The sequence below is a fragment of the Rhopalosiphum maidis genome, chromosome 1, assembly GCF_003676215.2.
Source record: "Rhopalosiphum maidis isolate BTI-1 chromosome 1, ASM367621v3, whole genome shotgun sequence".
NCBI lineage: Eukaryota > Metazoa > Arthropoda > Insecta > Hemiptera > Aphididae > Rhopalosiphum > Rhopalosiphum maidis.
The window spans coordinates 85,384,634-85,404,333 of record NC_040877.1 but is presented as its reverse complement, the minus strand read 5'-3'; the positions used below and the strand labels follow the sequence as shown (position 1 = coordinate 85,404,333).

The 19,700-nt window shown below is 30.2% G+C and overlaps 1 protein-coding gene across 1 annotated transcript in view; it reads left to right on the top strand.

Annotated features, from left to right (window-relative positions):
* LOC113556062 (protein O-mannosyl-transferase TMTC1-like) overlaps positions 1 to 13,623 on the top strand; it is a 99,034-nt gene extending 85,411 nt beyond the window's left edge. Inside the window, exon 15 of the mRNA XM_026960785.2 lies at positions 12,272 to 13,623. Coding sequence (XP_026816586.1) covers positions 12,272 to 12,310 — 39 coding nt within the window. The 3' untranslated portion in view covers positions 12,311 to 13,623. The remainder of the gene's footprint in view (positions 1 to 12,271) is intronic.
* The last annotated feature ends 6,077 nt before the right edge of the window (positions 13,624 to 19,700 follow it).

Genomic DNA, 19,700 nt, shown 5'->3' with positions numbered 1-19,700 from the left:
CGTCCAAAAACCATTTGAAATTAAAATTTACGGCCACTGCCACTGCCGCCCCAAAACCCAGAGCAGAAATTGACATCGAATGGGAGGGACACACAAAATGCGTGTTATTCGCCTACAAAGCAATTTCTGTTATAGTACTATATACGGCTTGTCGGAACAGAGCCGAACGTAACCGGAACTACCGTTTTATTACTATATATATATATATATATATTATATATGGGTGTGTATAATATATAATATATCGAATTTAGACCTAAAATGAATATAAATGCGAATATAAATTCTTCTATAGGCTTTTATGTTATTATAATTATTATTATTTATCATAAAAATTGGTGTAGTTGTATAAATTATTTTTACTTACTTCAAGTTAATTTGTAACTACACTCTCGAATTGTTTTAAAATTATTCAACTTCATTGAAAAATATTTTTTTTTTTATTTTAAACGTCGTCAAAATTTGAATCGTGTCTAAATAAATATAAATTTATATTTAATTTTGATTCAAGACAACATTAACATAAATATTATACATTTAATTGAATAGTATTTTAAGTTTCATTATTCACATTTTCGAAAATTACTCAATTTATTTAAAATTTTTTAATTTCAATTACATTATATACCAAATCACTTTTATATTTTTAGTTGGACTATTAATAATTCCATTAAAATTTCTCTTTAAATCAGAATTTTGCTAATTCACAAGTTGTAAGTATTCATTACTATGAAAATGAATATCAATTGTTATAAATAAAAGTTTTAATAAATTATAATACTTAAAACTGTGATTCTACTGAGTAAAATGTATTTATTTTAAAATTTACACTATATGCCTTCTTTTTTTTACTGTTTTTATCTTCGGGTTAACGCAATCCTAATATGAATATTTATTTCGTTATTGAAAAACACATACAATATCATATGTATACAAATTTATAAATTAATTAAATTTTAGCTCTGTAAATAATTGTTCAACTCAAATATGTAGTTTGGTTATTCCTATCTTAGTTGTAAAAAAAGCTCAACTGTTATTTTTTCATACCAAGAACTATTTTTTTTTAATTTTAAAATTATTATTTCCATCGTAATAATAATATTATACATTGTACTTTGATATACATATACTAGTATAACCTAAAATATTTTCTATGGTCTCAGAGTTTTGGCCGTCCGAAGTTGGTCGGAATACAAAAAATGAAAAAAATATGTATTAAATATAATATGGATATAAGTAATATTATAAAAAGACCTGGGATTATGTTACAAATCAAAATCCATAAACGTCCTCAGTGGTCTGCTCAAACATTTCCCATCCCGTGGGATCTGAGAAATGTGGTTAAAAAGGAAAGGGTCCGTGTATTCTACTGCCCTGCAGATTGTAGTCAAATTTCGTGAGTAAACATTTTTACAATTCGATAGACCTAAAAAATCAGATCTTCAGAATATCATATTCAAATAATGCGAACAAAAATTGTATCTAAAAGATGCAAGTATATAATCAAAAGTACAAACAAAAATAATTTTTAGATACTAATTATAAAAATTATTAAAGAAAACGACGGGAATGTAAAAAAAAAACTATATTCATATAGCTCCATTAGAAGTTATTGACTGAAGTTTTTAACTTTCATTTTATCATTTACTTAATCGTTGAAACGTACGATAAGAATATTCAATGTTTGCTGTATATTATTATTATTATTATTATTATTGATATAGTTGTTTTCAACACATTTAAATAATTTATTTAAAAAATTCAAAATTTTCACGATACACATAAATAATAATAATAATCATTATATTTTAAATTAATCTTGCCGTATTACTAATAGAAAAATGATAAATTAAAAAAAATATAGTACTAATAAGAATTTAACATGGTATATAAACGCATTTGCATGTAAAATATAAATATGTAATATATGTTTCTTATAATTATAGGACGATTGGACCGTCTCTGATCAGAAACATTTTTCGAATACAATGATTTATCATTGAATTAAAATTTAACACATCAATGAAAAGAAACACTTGATACCTACTATACAGCATAATACAGTGTCTATTAACATTAACTATTTAATCGTTTTCAATAATTCATACAATTATATAAATACTTTAAATAATTAAATATATTATAATATTAAGATGTATAGATCGATATGGCTTATATAATTTATGATATCATTAAAACTACAAATCTAGTGATTAATAATAATTTGTAATAAAAAAAAAAAATTACAGGTTTGCATAAAAAATGTTCGTTAATTATTCAGAGTGCTCGTGATTTACGAAAATTAACCTGTATAAATGATATCATTCTGTGCTCGTTTTCATTGTTATTATTGTTATTGAGATTGGACAGTTAGACAGAATATTATTATCTATACTATCTAGGTAATAAAATGCCCCGATAATGATTATCGGTTTGTTATTACCGATACGCCCTCGTTTCTTTTTTCCCATTCCGATATCCTCTTGTAATTACAGTCCACCGCCGCAGTCGGAGTTGCACTATAAATACAAAATAAGCAGCGTTTTCCATTTTACAACTTTCCGGTTGCATACTTTATGAGGTACTTCTATAAGCAATTCTGATTATTTGTTTTTATTTCCAAGTCAATTTTAGTTTACTGAAAAAACTTATATTGTATATGTGTATACGTGCACTGCACAGGTACCTAATCATTGTAATTGAATATACATTTAAAAAAGTTACAGAAATTGTTTTTCTTTATTTTGCTCTCTGACCGTCTCTCGCGAACAACGTTTTTTGCGCAATGATGTTGGTCGCCCTATAATAATGATAGAATTCTACAGTGAAAACATTCGCTGTATGTGAATGTGAGCAGTCAGACAGGTGACTAAATAACAATACATTTTTCGTTTTTAAGGAAAACTCGTCCAATCTGATCGTACGCGCTTCATGCACCGTTTTAGTGTCATTAATTTTATCACTGGTACTGGAAAGCTGAGAGTCCTTGGCCGGTGGCGTGTCAGTTATTTATGTCTTCTCACGTTTTCCACACGTAATCAGGTTTGCCACGCTACGGCGGTGGAAAAAAAGAGAAAAGAAAGCCATAAAATGTCAAACAATAACCTTCGAACTGAACGAGTTTTCCCTTTTCGAAAATTTCGCCCCCTCCTCCTTCTCCCCCGCACGATTACCCTTATAAATCAAAATTACGTACACGACTTACACCGCGCGTACACACACATGCACACACATAAACATATTAACCGACACGACCACACCGAGTTTCGTGATGCGATACTATGCAAACGGAATTTTTATTATCCTAGATACACGTGAACAAAAATCTTCGGACATTGCAATCCTCCTTTCCATCATAACCGTCCCGCTCTGCTCGTGTCGTAATATAAAAAATTGTATACATGACAAAATACATATTCCGCTACCTGTCCCACTGCTCTTTGCACAATCCCCGTACCGCAGTAATAATAATTCCCCTTTGCTAGCAGGGATTTATATTTTTATTTTTTTTACGAGGGTAAGTCCACTGCAGTTGTTGAATACTGATGGCGTTTTTAAGGCGCATCAGTGTTGACGGGTTGCAAGGGGCGACACGGCCGAGCTTTGAATATTGACACAAGTACCTACCATAATACCTGTGCGCGTGACGTGAATTTTACGGTCAAACGCTAATGTAACTACTGAGATTTTTTCTTTGCCTCCCTCCACGTGCATATATAATATCCTTGTCCGCAACTACCTTCTATCTTCAAATGCCTCCCCTTGCACCAACCCTATCACACCTGTTATTTCAGGAGTAACACGTTCGAGCGGTGTATAAAAAAATTACCCAAAAATGTATAACAAGTTCAAACACAAAACTGTAATATTGGTAATTTCAAGTCTAATGCAATCTAATTTAATAAGTGCTTAATCGTCTGATTTGTATATCATGTCTTGATTATTAGAAATTACTGCATCAAATACTATATGAACAAGAATCGTTCCATTAATATTATGATTAAAAATATTATAAACATTAAAATTATTTAAATTTCAATTATTGATGAAAATTCAAGCGGAGTTCAATTAAAAAATAAACAGCATTGAAAGAAAAATAATATATAAATTAAGAAAAAAAAACAGATGAAAAATTAAAATTTATATAAAAATCCTGAGAAACTTATCTAAAAGATAAAACAAATTTTTTTTTATTTAACTTTATTCGATAAAAATGTATATAATTATTAAATATAAATAGGAATGAAATTATGAATATCTCCATTAAGCTTGGCTTATGGCGAAGGCAGAGAGTTAATTAGACTTATATTAATAAAATTATGAACACAGATATTTATTATTTAAAAATAAAGAAAAAAATAATAGACTAATTATTTGCACACCTAAGATTAAAAGGAATGTAAATAAACACAAAAATAAATATATTCTAGTACAGGTTGGAACTTAATTCTAGGTACTCGTAAGTTTCAAGAATTCATTTCAGAACGGATTTTAACTTGTATATCATTTTTAAAAGCATCTTTTTTATATCAACAGGTAAGAAATTATAGTTTGTAGGCCCAAGAAAGTCCAAGAATCTCTGATTAAAAGACTTTTTATAAAAACATATTATAGCTTAATATGCTATATGTTCCTTTTTGTTTACAATGTATGTATTTTAAACCTAGTTACTTAAGTATTATACAATCCACATAATTAATACTTTTATTTACAGAAGCTTTATCAAGAGAACATTAAAAAGTTTAAAATTCAGCCTTCTGATTTTTATTTGTGGAGACGAATAACTTGAATATTTTTTTCTTTTTAATCACATATGAAAATAATGTCTATATTTTGCTTTAAAAATAAATCAATAACATACAAATAAAATTAATATATTAGAAAAATAAATAAAATTAGAATGTTTTAAAAAAATATTAATGGAAGACTATGAGCCAACCTCCTCGTGGTGTCTTCTAGTTAACGTTAATAGGTCTTGAATTAGTATAATATGCAAATTTAAGGAAAGAAATATATGTGACCAAACATGCTATTAAAAAAGGAAATATTACGCCCAAACGATGTACGAATTTACACCCAAAAGTGTTCTGTTCTGGCTAAATGCGCCTAAACTTGTTGCCACCGTTATTTCTTAAGCCACATTGCCGATAATCATCTTACCTGAAAAGGTATTATAGTACTTCGTAGTATAATTATGCGGCTCCACCCATCAGTAACTTAATGCATAAGCTTAAATTTCAAAACATTGACGCAAAAACAGTGATTAGAACTACAAATTTCTACAAGACATTTATGCGACATAATATATACTAGATCGGATTAACGAATATAAATTTGACCTAACGTGGATAAAAAATCATTTTAATAGTTCATTTTAAACTTGTTTAACATTTAATATTATTATAGTTACTTGTATCATATTATATTTTTTTTATATGAACTATTTTACGAAATACTGTATAGAACTTTAGACCATAGATGGACGTAAAATAGTATATTCAGTATGCTAGCTGTATTCGCCATAATATTGTACCAATAGATTTTGTAGTTTGTTTCTTATCGAGTACACATTGATGTCATTTTTAATTTAATTTTGAATTTACTTACCTATACGATTAACAGTTAATCATGCTATTTTGATTGCAATTTTATTATCGAAGTAAGACACTTCAAATAATTTATATTTTACAGTGTTTGGAGTAATATAAATAAGTGTTTGTTAAAATTATGAAAAATTTCTGAGCTGTAAAACATTAATTGACTTAAAATTTGTCATATATTTTGCTTAAAGTAAGTTTTATACTTAACAATATATAATATAAATGTTTGTGTGTATTTATAGACTCAAAATTATCTTGAAACCGTTTTACTAGATTTATGTTCATGGTTTAAAGTGTATAGTTTTGAGCGTGATAATTTACTTTAAAATATAATTTTATAAAAAAAAAACTAGTTTAAAACATTAATGCTAATGGATACTATGAAGTTTTTACTTAGATACAATCACTTGAAACATACTTTAAGTTTTATATTAAAATTCAAAAAATAAAAAAAAATACCAATTATACAAATTCAACGATATTAAATGATTTCATTAATCATTGTTCATAAATAAAATCAATATTTTTTTTTATGAAATATATCCACATGCAACATACATAATATATTATATTATATTCAAATAAGCGAAAAAATTGTATATAATGAAACTAATAAAGTGCAAAGCTATTAAAAGTATGAGATTTCAACTATTTTATTTTCACATTATCGTCAGACGGGTTTTGTTACAGTAAGAAACAGTAATTGAAAACGTATTTAATGTAAAAACAATTTCTCAGAAGATAACCAAACACGTGTTATTTCCGTGTCATTGTTGTTGTTATTGTTGTTGTTATTATCATTATTACTATTATTATACTAAAGTATACACAATTTTTTCTACAACTTTAGCTCAGGTCTCTTCCTTCCGACCTTTTTCACTATTAACAACGAGAAATATGGCTGTAAAAGGATTAAAGGACACGATTTATAGGGGCTACGCGGAGCAGCCGTCTGCGTTGTTAAAAATGAATTATGGGAATAAGGTTCGTAATGAATATATGAAAGAAGAGAGAAAAAAAAACTGTTTTTATACTACCTGAAACTGCCCCATATAATAATATCCTCCTACGCGCACATTGCAGCACGTATACGGTCCCATCAAAAGCGTATATTATTATATTTTTTTAACATACACGGGTGAATCATTCGTTCATTGTTTTACGTGTTTTTCGCCAGTTTTTTCACGCTTTTCTAAAAAACTTTCACGGATAAACCTGCTCCAGTCGTCGGACCGGCAGTAGAGTACCTACTATACCTACAATGTCGTATATTATATTAATTTCAGTCGAGGCAACCTTGAATAGCTCTCAATTCGTATAGGTTTGTGTGACTCTAAAACTCTGTTATGAGTGCGTACCTACTTTGTCTAGTGTTGGATGTATGTGTACGTATTATACGTTATATTATATAGCTACAACGGTTTCCACTTATATTTCAAGTGAAGCGATACCGATAAATCTAAAATACACACAATCGACGAGAATCGGATTCAATGCGTTACAACACGCGGCGGCGGCGATACTGTGTGTGGGGTGCACACGTCATGTATAATATTGTAGGTACTTATAAAGTATATATCTTCTTTCGGGGTATAATATTATACACGCGACGACTGCTTTTCAAAATCGGCTTATCTGAATAGTGAATTGTTTTCCTTATTTTATTTACTTTTAATCCTAAAAATAAAACTTAAATCCTATTACATGACTATTATAATATCGGATTGATCTTTTGCTGTATTATTTTTATCTGGTGACCGACACGTGTGGGAAAGAATATTAAGAAGGTCGTTGTCGAGGACGATTATCGACTTAGACATGTTTATCAATCGCTATTTACCGTTATTCGTCAAAACACGTTTGGGCGACTCTCGATATACGTATAATCTACACAAAATCTGTGTGCTCGTTGTACCCGGAAGTAGCAACGCGTATACGGTTCTAATATACTACATCCGGTCTACAATTCGCGTGAAAACTTCTAAATACATCCTAGCAGTATATATATATATATATGTATGTATAATACGCGTCGACCGCCACTGTAGCGCTGAAATGCGTGTATGTATGGACTACACCAAAAACTGGCTAAGTGAAAAGTCTTGTAAGTGGTCGAAGTATATATTATATCATACACGCGGAAACCCTACCCACCCCCCCCCCAATAATACCAACGACGCTCTATGAGCTATACTGCTATAAACCACCCCGTCAAGCTTTTTTTGTACACTTTTTCCCTCAAAAAAAAACTATGTACAGAGTGATTCTTTTATCGTAAATCACGTAATACCATAAGAAATATATAAGATGTATTTAAATTTTTTAAATTTCAAGAATAAAAACCGCAGACAACAATAGAATACTTAAAATATTATGATTTTATAAAGCTTTAAAAATAATGCACATTTCTCGACATATAACTTACCTAGTTGGTTTAAATATAATAACTCTGTTTATATATTACATATTCGAACTTGAGAGTAGTAATGGACGTGATCTTTTATTATATACAATGAAAAACCTAGAACGCTGCACGTACGGCGATTCTATTTTGCTCTAAATAATCGTCTGAAAGAGTAAAATATAATATATCAAAACCTATCAAGTAAAAATGTGCACCATAAATCCACAAATCCACCCGCAATCACTGATGGTCTACAACTAGTTCTACAACAATATAAAAGTAAAAAGTTAAATATGTTATTTTATTATAGATAACTCAATAACACGTACTACAACTATATTTAATAAAAAATAGGTGTCTATTTTAAATATTATATATTTATATCAAATTATATTAAAACAGTAATCTTCTAATTAAATACATATAATAATTTGATCTTTTATATTTTTAAATAATATTTCAAATTGTTCGAATGTTCAATTCATTTTTAACTATGACATAATATAATGATACCGATTTACCTCAAACAATCTTAGATACTATTTAAAAATAATAATCGAATGGACTTGAAATTATTCACAACTTTGTTAACTATTATTTTTAAAAATAGATGAAAATACAAAAACTAAAGTGTAACTAAAATGATAATAAATTATTTTAACAGTCACATAAATAAATTATAAAATATCCTTAGAACTAGAGGTTGACACAGCGTCACCGAACAGTATCGATTTTCTTATTCAAAAACGTTCAATTTTAACACATCCATTACAGTGACCTGGATTCAATGAAGATTTACATTAAGAACTTATTATAGCCTATAAAGAAGTACGACCTTGGCGGCGGTGGTTTTTACTTTTTTCATTAACTCGTCAACATTTATACAACTATGGTATAAGTATGGTAGGTATATAATGCGTTTACCATCACGATTAAATTCACTGAAGAGTTTCAAGTGATGAAAAAATCTTACTATAATCTATAATAAATATTAATAATAATAATAAATGCGTCCTTTGTATAATAGTCGAAATTTGAGATTTTCCGTAAATATAATTTTATTTTCTACCGTAAAATTACCTCATACCGCAGTAATATTACTACGAAATCGGTATTTACGCGCGGCGCGTGTTATATAGATCGTGACGATGCGGTGGTCTATTGCTGTCCATGATTGCGACGGTGTAATTCCGTCGCAATGCGTACCCACTGCTGCGGATAGACGAAATAAATCCGACGACGAAAGGTTGGTCGACCGCAAGGTAGTGATTTAATCGTCGTCGTCGTATTTTTTTTTTTTTTTTTTTTTTAGAGAGAATAATATCGATAGTATGGTGTACAAAGAAACGCTTCGAACTATGAGAAGATGATTCAAACGCTCTTCCTTTATCAAATCGATTTATTATTACTTTTTTTTTTTTATTTAAGCTTACCAAATGGTGCGTGATGTAGGTATAGTATTATATTATACGTACATTTGAACTACCAAGTTAATATTTTAAAATTGCCGATATTATAAATTATTTAACATTAGCTAGCCGGACTGTTTGATGATTTATTATTGACGATTATTCTGCAAACGTAAAGTACGTTTCTTGTTTAAAACTGTACGTTTAACTGTTTAAATTTCTGATACGTTTACGAAGTTTTTAAATACGCCAAAGAAAAAAAAAACAGTACAGTTCTTGGTTTGTATATTTTTTCAACAAAATAAATAGTACATATTATAGAAATATCGACCGGTTACCGATTACAAGGTATCTACGTGTGCGTAAAATTAAACAACATTTTTAATGCACACACAGGATCAAAAAATGTAACCCACTCAGTACTCAATGGTATTCCGGAAGTAGCTAAAGAAACACGTCAAAAGCCGTCCTGGTAAATTATTGAAAAGCATTCGGTCTTTCGCGTTCTTTGTTCGTCAAAAACCACCACCATCAAGTAGACCGGCGGTTTTTAATAATTAATCAATGACAACCGACCCTCATCCGCAACACTTGGAACTATTTTATGTGCGTTAAGTTTCACCGCCGCGACACTTGTATTAAATTATTATCTTCGGTTTACAACACATAATGTCTATATGAAATTCGTAAATCCTCAGGCGAAGATTAAATTAATTTGTAATAATACAATTTATACTCACACTGATAGTATTCCATTGCCCGTTAGAACATCATAATAAATGAATACCAAGCGCGTGTACTTTCTATAGTAAAAAATGTCTGAAATAAAATGTTATTATTCGTATATGAGTATAATATCGTTTCTTGAATTCGTGTACACCGATATAATGTAATCTTAAATGTGCATTAAAAAATACTCGTTGGCACAATTCTAGAACCGATCAATAATTCGGTTCATTATAAAGCTATGGAGACTGGAATAATAGTTATTCCAAATGACGCAATTTTACGTACTTGAAATAAAAACATACATTTTTCCGTACAATTGTGCAATTATAACATAAACTATGTTAGTTCTAGTGATTAGTACCTGTTGTGTATTTTTGTTTTTTTTTTTTTAGTGGTTTAATACACGTCATAATCCTCATGTTTCTGCTACTATCGAATTAAAATATTTATTAAGATTGTTATTGAAATAATTCAAACGTATAAATGAAACGTTCAAAAATAATAATATCAATTAAAACAACTGAATCGGTTACATTATATATTATAAAACGATGAATTGATTAAGAACAGTTAAATTTATTATAACCGAAACAGTCGCTCCATTTTCGTGTTTTTTTAATTTTTCAATTTGACGATTAGCTGTCGCTTACTATTTAAAAAGTAGTATACTACTAACGCTGCACGGTTGTTGAGACGTTATTATCGTCGTGATGGATACTATTATTCCCACTTTAAATTTGTTTCCCTACACTTCGATGCACCTAAATTGCCTATACAATACGCCAGCCAACAAATATGAATAATATTGTTATTATTAATCAAAAAAATACATACTGTTTTGCGCGCACTCTCTTAAGACAGTCACACCGCTAAAAGGTAAAAAGTATACTACACTCTTATAAACTGCGGTAACCGTTATAACGTTAAGGAGGTTAATTATTGATCGATTACTCTATAAAACAATAAAATCTAAACACAAAATCAGTTACAGTGGTCAAAAAAATAACGGTGTGACGTAGAAAAGATTACGTGCACTGGTAAAATAAAAAGTAATATATCTACTTAAAATAAATAATTATAAGTAAAACCACAGACGTATTATTTTTGAAACTGATTTTTTTTTCTGTTATTATAATTGTCTGTGAAAACAGAATCTTATTAATTGTTTACTGAAATTTGTAACCTACAGTTTTTTTATTTACTTCGTAATTTATTGAGCGAAATTGAGTTCTGTAAATTGAATTGTTTTCCTTCTTATATACAATTTATTATTGGAATGTAATTTTCATGTTAAATTATATCTTAAATGGCAATATAGAATACAAAATATTATGTATTATATGTACATAACACGAACTTGTCACTCGCATTGTATTTATGTATAATTCCTATTTTGATTGAAAGGTATCGATTTTATGAAACAATATGCGCGATTACTATTATAATGTACAATATGTATAATATGCGTATATTACACTCGATTCACGGACACGTATTCTGTATCGGATATCCGCAGTGACAGCTCGTATTGTTATCATTATTGTCATTATATTATTATTATTATATTGGTGTACGTCGTATGATAACGCGTGTTTCTAATAATAATATTATAATATTCATACCGAAGATAAAATCGTTCGGAACTCGACAGTTACTCTGCCTATAATACCGAAGTCCTTAAAATTATTAACGTGTAAACGATATCGTATAAAATGTTATAAGTGTTGTGTATTATATCGTCTACATCGATATGGACATTTTATTTGCACGTTATCGTGCACTATTATAATACGTCATTTATATATTATTTTTTTATTATTTTTTTTTTTATTTAAATATTTCTTGATTTGAAAAACTACATTTGTTTCGATTTTTGGTTTTGAAAATTAATAGGCCTCTTTGTCGCATAGCTCGCCGACGTGAGGTGGTATATTTTCACAAACGTTATTAATTTACAACTAATAAAACATACAAAACAAAAAAAAAAAATGTTTTGTCAGCAATAAATCTCCCCGCATGGTTCGAAATAGGGAAATCTCCGTTGAACACCGTATGAACGAATTGTACAGTGTTTATAAAATTGTAGTTATGATTTTTATTTATATCTTTTTTTTTTGTCACTGTTGCAGGGTGTACAACTATCCCACGTGATGATTCCGGGAAAGTGATATTGGATTAATAAAAAACACATAAAGAAATATCGTCTTCGATTGGTTGATGGCGGAGAAAAACAGTCGACCAGGACTGTGGACGAGGAAAGGGCATACGAAATAAAATAAACGTTCATTATATATATTTATATTTATATATTATCCTATAATATTATATAAATAATAAAACTGTAGCCGACGTAAAAAAAAAAAAATAAATAATAATAATAATTTATGTTTAAGAAAAAAATAATAATCATTGTATACTGAAATAATATTTATTATGGACTTGTATAATAATATAGTGATTTTATTTATATAAAATTGAAATTTGCTACCGAATAAATCGCATTATGACTCGAAGTTCACAGCAGCCCTCGTACTTTGCCACCACCCTCATCCGACAGACACTTCTACCGTCGACACCAGTCGCTGAGCACGAGAAGTTAAAAACAAATATGGTCAGGACAGGGGGATCTGCTGATAATGGAAATGTAACTCAATCTAAACAAGAAACGTGTTTACTTAAGTGTGAGGCGCGCATGTGGAGTTCAGATATTATACAAAGCGTATTACGGTCTCTCGTGCCGGGGAAAACAGTGATATCCTCTCTGCGGCGAAAAGAACACGACAGAATTATATTTCTCCGTTTTTTTTTTTCCACTTCTATATAATATGATGGCTGTATAATATCAGAATGTTCGCCGTAGCGCATAAAACGAGAAAACGAAAATCATTTTTTCCTCTCTCCGACAGATTACTTTTCAAAATTAGTATCCGTACCGTCTTGTAAACATTTGATTTCGTATCATTCGGCTTATAATATAAATTAAAAAAATAAATAAATAAATCCCCACATCGTGGTATTGCCAGCCGTCGGATTTTTTTTTTTTTTTGTTTAATGTATTTTAGTTTTTAAACCATTATTGTTTTCCAGACACAAGATTCATCGGTCTCTTGCGCGCCCTGAACAAATACTCGCAACTACGCCGAAACGTCAACATATTAAAATCTATTATTTACAGGACGAGTTTGTATTAACGAAAATAGCATTTTATCAGTCAATATTCTTTATTAGCACTCGTACGTTTCTATGGGAAAAAAAAGCAATTATTGTTTGGGCGTATCATATTGATTCTGCTGCGCGTTAAAAATGTAATAATATACGAATATTCGAAATTATAAACTATATACAAATGTTGGTACGAAATGTTGTACGACGACCAACCCATAATTATTATTTTGAATTATATATATTTTTTAAATAATTATAATAATTTATACCTACTAATAATATTACCTATAAATATTATGTTCTAAACTCATAGTATTAACGCACTTGTATCATATCTATCATAATATTATATATATAGGTATTTTAAATCGATTATACATTTTATTATTGCATATAATATTATACATTTAATACATTTAACATTATGACTTATGTTATAAATAAATTATTTTAATACGAAAATCTAATAAAACATAAGTGCAGTCTAAAACGTACGCTATGTTTTTCCGTTTTTATTTGAATTTAAGACTCGGCGGCCGACTCTATACAGGTAGATGATATTATTATACGAAATACCTATAGGTACCTATGAGCTATGAATAATGTAGCCATATTATTATGCACGAGTCGATGTGCATACTTTTATCGAAACAAGATGTTTTAGTGGAATGGATAAATTCCTCGTTTTTGTTTTATCGCATGATATTCTAAGAAATAATATTTACGTTTTTAATAACGCCGTTACATTATATTATATTATTATTGAATTATTTCGATATGCCCGTACGGAAATAGAATATATTTTTCTTCGTACCGCCCCGAATAGAAAAAAAAAACAAACTATAACGCGTCTACAATAATAATAATATTAAACACGATTAACCGGTCGTAGTTGGACGAGAAACAGAGAAAGACCATAGTATGGGACGTCCGTCGACCGTGCAACGTTGCTAAACGTTGGTGAAATCTACACCGCGGTAGGTACGCGTATTTATAATATAATATTATAATAGTATTATATATTGTATAATAGCAGTAGAGGTGATGGAATCATCTTAGTTACACGTTTATAGATTGGACGCGACTATACGTCTAATGTATATATAATATTATTATATACCTCGTACAATTATTCATTATAATACGTATATAGCAAAACTACTACTACGGTATCATCGGATCAAATTTAACAGTATCCGATTATTATTATTATCATTATTATTGTTCGTGAATCGATTAGTGCGTTACACTGTTTATAACCGCATGGTTACGCGTGTGCACGGAAGCCGTTCGATAATTATTATTACTATAATTCTCCGAGCCCCCATTTATTACTCCCAAATACCTATTTTTACTAATTACTATACTACTACCGTGACCAGTACTATACCTAACAACAGCGTATTAACGTGTGGTGAATAGGTTTAACATTTGGCCTACATAATATACGTTTCATGCACCGTGCCGTGTACACGTAACAAACTATGGCGAAGGGGATGAAGTGTTAAAGAACAAACACATTTATTTTTTTTTAAGAAAAAACCTCTATTTTGCATAATATTTCCGGTGCACACTACTTACATCTAGGACTTTATTTAATAGGTAAGTCGAGTGCTGGTATAAAAAAAAAAGGTCGTAACCAGGTGATTGCTGACTTGCATCTCAGTATACCTTTTTCTTTTATATATGTAACTTATAGTTGCGTCACTAAAATTAAAACAAAACAAAATCGATTATTTGAATGCACTCTATCAATTTGACCATATAATAATATGAGAATAAATGATGATATTCATTTTTTTAGTAGTGCATCTCCGTGTATTCTGTAATTGTACAAATACATTTGTAGCGAAATTATGGTTATCGTAATTTAACTAAATATCGAAGGTTAGATCTAAAATAATTATTTAAAATTATTGTAATTTTATTACAATTCCCATTAAATACGTGAGTACATAGTATACTCGTTTTTAACACAATATAATAAAAATAATAGTACATGATATATATTTGTATACTGTATTTATATTATTATAACTGATTATATGTATGACGTGTGACGACGATGTGTCAATCTTACCCAAAGACTTAAGTATGTATGTTGTAGGTACAAACAAATGACAATTAACAAAGACAACGTGTGAATTATTTTTTTTTGATATTCTAATATAATGATTCTATTACTGTACAAAATAACTAATTGAAGTATTATAGGTACCTACTGTTGTACTGTTTTGGTAATTTATAAACTTACTTATTATTTTGTAGATTAACGCTAATCATTACATTAACTTTAACATATAATATATATATATTAGAGTACATATTAGACAATATATTTTTATTTAATAATTTATTTTTCGTCATTGATTCGATTCACACGTAAAACAAAATAATGAGAAATCAAAAGTAAAGTTCAAAACATTAATAAAAAAAAATACAAAAATACATTGATGTATAATAAATGGATAAATAAGTAACTATAACGATTTATATTGAACATGGATAATTCGAAAGGATAACATCGATAATAATTAAATAGCCGGATTTCATCTCAGAAAGGAGGAAAAACGCTACGTGTCAAATTCATCTCACCTGTAAAATAATCCTTTTCTAGAATCCAAACAGTACGCACCCAATAATTGAATACAAAATGTAGTACTGCGAAATGAGGTTTGATGTAAATATAATATTCTATGGATATTTCTTCGAAAAAAAGAATCTGTGTACAAGTTTTACATGACGTGTTCGTCATAAGTCGATTTTCAGAAAATCTCTCTGGATATTCTACTCATTCAGTCTTATGAAAATCGTTATTTTCTAGTCATCGACTTGTCGCTTATGACGCTACTCTAAATTTGTATAAGCAATCTTTGAACGGCTTTTTTAAAACTAATTTTGCTTATACCCACTATTGCAATACAATAGGTATTTATTGAGATATCGTTATATTGAGTATATTATCTTTATACCTATTGGGTATAACCTTATTGTTTGTATGTTGAGAACGGTCGCGAGATCATTATTGTTTCACTTAAAAACGTATTTAAAAAGAACGTTAAAATATTATCGATTATGGTTTTCAAACTCACTGTAATCTTGTCGATGATACTTTCTATGATTTTGTAGATATTAATATTTTTCACAAAATCATCTTATAATAATAATTATTGAGTGATTTGAATTGGAGACGCGTCCACCAAATTACTTGTTATTACTACACCGTATTTTACGCGTACAGAGCATATTATGTTGACGAACGAAAACTGTATTACATATAATATACCGCTCACCCTTTATAATACGATTAACAAAACATAAGAGCTGATGTATATTATGCTTCCGGCAAATGGCAGTAATCGGACGGCCGTTGACAATGATGATTGTACGATGCGTTGATGGAGACAACGATCGACGGATTATTATCTCAAAAATTGAGATCTCGCAAGATTTGGACTGCCACTAAAAAGAAAAGTTTTCGTTGTGGCTTTTGAGTTTTGACGTGCGTTCGACTTGTCTGTTTGGCGCTTATAAGCTGCCACTTCGGGCAAGTAAATCATCACGTGCGCGAGCGATCAGTGATTTTTTTTTCCCAACGCGTGACTGGAATTAAATTCTAGCCATTCTTTTTTTCGGAACGTCTGTAATTATATTCCAGTCGATGGCGAGTATTAAACTTTGAACAATCTTCGGTATGGCGTTCGCGGCGTCGAAACGATTATCGTAAGACGCTAAAAAAATGATGATGTTCATCATATTATTATTGCCTGCCAATTTAATGGAATTATTTGCGAGTTCGCAAGACTCAACAGTTAGATTTAGTTCTTTTCCGGAAACAAATACAACTGTAATTAGGTAGATTTAATTTATGACGATAGACATATTACTATAGATTTAATGTTTATTCTTTTTTTATTATATGTGCAACAACTCGACCACAAACGTTTTACAGTAACTGGTAATAAGGCAGTCGGTATGTAAACTGTTATCATAATGTTTTTTATTTATTCACATATTTATGTCGCGTCGGTATTCTTAATCATTAACTATTGTTTAATATTTCCGAACGGTTTGTTTTTCAATTATAAAATAATCGATTTAGTTCCATAATCTCAACATTGACATAATATGTTATACCTAGGTATAAAACATAAATGATTTCAATTTGATATTATGGGTTTGCAGGATTTAAATGGCCACGTGCATAAAACAATGCATTAATCTGCAATAAAAATGTTTAAACAAAAAGGGATTCTCTTAACGTTATATTATTATTATTATTGGATTAGTGGAAATACATAACGAGTAAAATATTGAATATAACTAAAACAGAATTATAATTTATGAAGGTAAATATAGGTAACACCTTATAAGTGATACAGCTTATACATTTCTGGTATGATACACGAATACATATTATTGTACCGTATTATTTCTTTTAATAATACCACAACAGTAAATGTTATCAACTATTAAGCTTATTTATCACGCCGTATATGGGTCATATGGTCGAAAAAAATCACATCTTCGAATTGTCACGTAATAATAATATTTTTCGATGTGAGGTGTGCAGGTGTAAACGCATTATCCACGAGTGTGTATACGCCAATGAACGCGAGTCTCACTAATTGATGGCGTTTTTATAGTAGACGCCGAGTGGCGTTTTGCCCCCCGTTGACCAAACTTTTTATAATTCTCGGGAATGCGGAATCGGCGATGCTGTCACGTTAAATATAAACATTGAGTCGTCATTTAATATTTGTATAAACGATTACGAGTGTCGACGACGGCGGCGACGTATAAATGTAATTTTTAATTGTTATGCCGGCGGAAGTCGCGGACGACGGGACGGGGGAAAAAAAGTCAGTGTTTATTTCAGGAGTTTTCGTCCAACTCCTGACCCGTGGACGGGTCGTGTTATTGTTCTTATCTGTTTCTATATTGTTATTGTCGTTATAATTATTAAGGGCTGCGAAACTACCTAAAAATACAATGACGCGGACGTCGTAATTAATTAAAAAATAATACTAAAAAATATATCTATTCTGATTTATTTGGAATTTACCGGGGACTCGATAGTCGTCTTCAGCGTCGGGCAAGCGCGGGAACAGTATCACAATTATAATATACAATAGTCGCGATATCGTTATAATTATACGGCCGGGGACGCAGTAAGACGCGCGAATTAACTCTCTTTGAACATCTCTATATCGCGCGCGCCCGCGTGTTTACCAGACGCATTAGGAGCGCGAGTATAACTACACTCGCATTGTGCGTGTATATATACACACTGCATTACCTTGTGTGTGTGTGTGTGTGAAACTCGATTATACACGAGGAATCGTGTCGTATAAAGTATATATTATAATATGATGCGTATAAAACCGTAAACGCGTAGTGTATAGTACGAGTTGTAGTGGTGGAACAAAACTACGCCAGTGCGATGCGTTCGAGAAAAACACTCCGACTGTACTATTATTATAATGTTGTTATTAGCGGAGAAAACTGCTGCAGATGTCGGAGTGAAAAAAACAAAAACAAAAAAAAACTGAAAATGACGCACCGGCTCAAACGCGCTCGGGGACCGTTTTGCTTATTCATCTCCTCTGGACCGGATGAGAATATTCAGACTATATACCTAGTATATATATATATATATTATAATATGTCATTCGTGTGTAATATATAGTCGGTGTCTATGCGACGATAATTAAAATGTTATTACGTATATAATAGGTGTAGGGGTATAGAGCGACGTCGCGTTACCGTGTCACAAGGAGTCGGCGTGGCGGAAATCTTCCAAAGAAGGTTTATTATTGTTTTTCGGAGCTTTTAATACGACACTCTTTGATTGTGCGATTTGTTCCGTTTTTATTATTATTATTATTATTCCGAAGTGTTTATCTAACCACTATTTATTTCCTCGGGCTTTACCGTCTCCACCACCTACGCGTCCCGATATCTGCGCTACGACGAATGCATTATTCAGTACGTGTCTTTGTTCTTATTAGAGTAAAAGCTGCAGCAACGGGCCTTTACACACACGTGCGCGCGAATATATCTATTCGTATTTATATATATATATATGTATATACTTGACGTGAGTATGCACTTTGAACAAATAACTCGGCGGAAGCAAACAGCGGCTAGGCATTCTACACGGTTGACTTTGTGTTTTTTTTTTTTTTTTTTTAATGTACGAGATCAGACGCCAACCTAGCGAAATTCGTATACGACGGGTGATCGAGATTTCATGAATATGATTGGAGTCGTATCTTATGGCAATCGTTTTTTTTTTTTTTTTTTTTTAACACACATGCGTCTGTTTGTCTCGCGGTGTAATATAACATAATATTGAGTGATAAGCAAATGCGGTAAAAAATAAGTCAAATA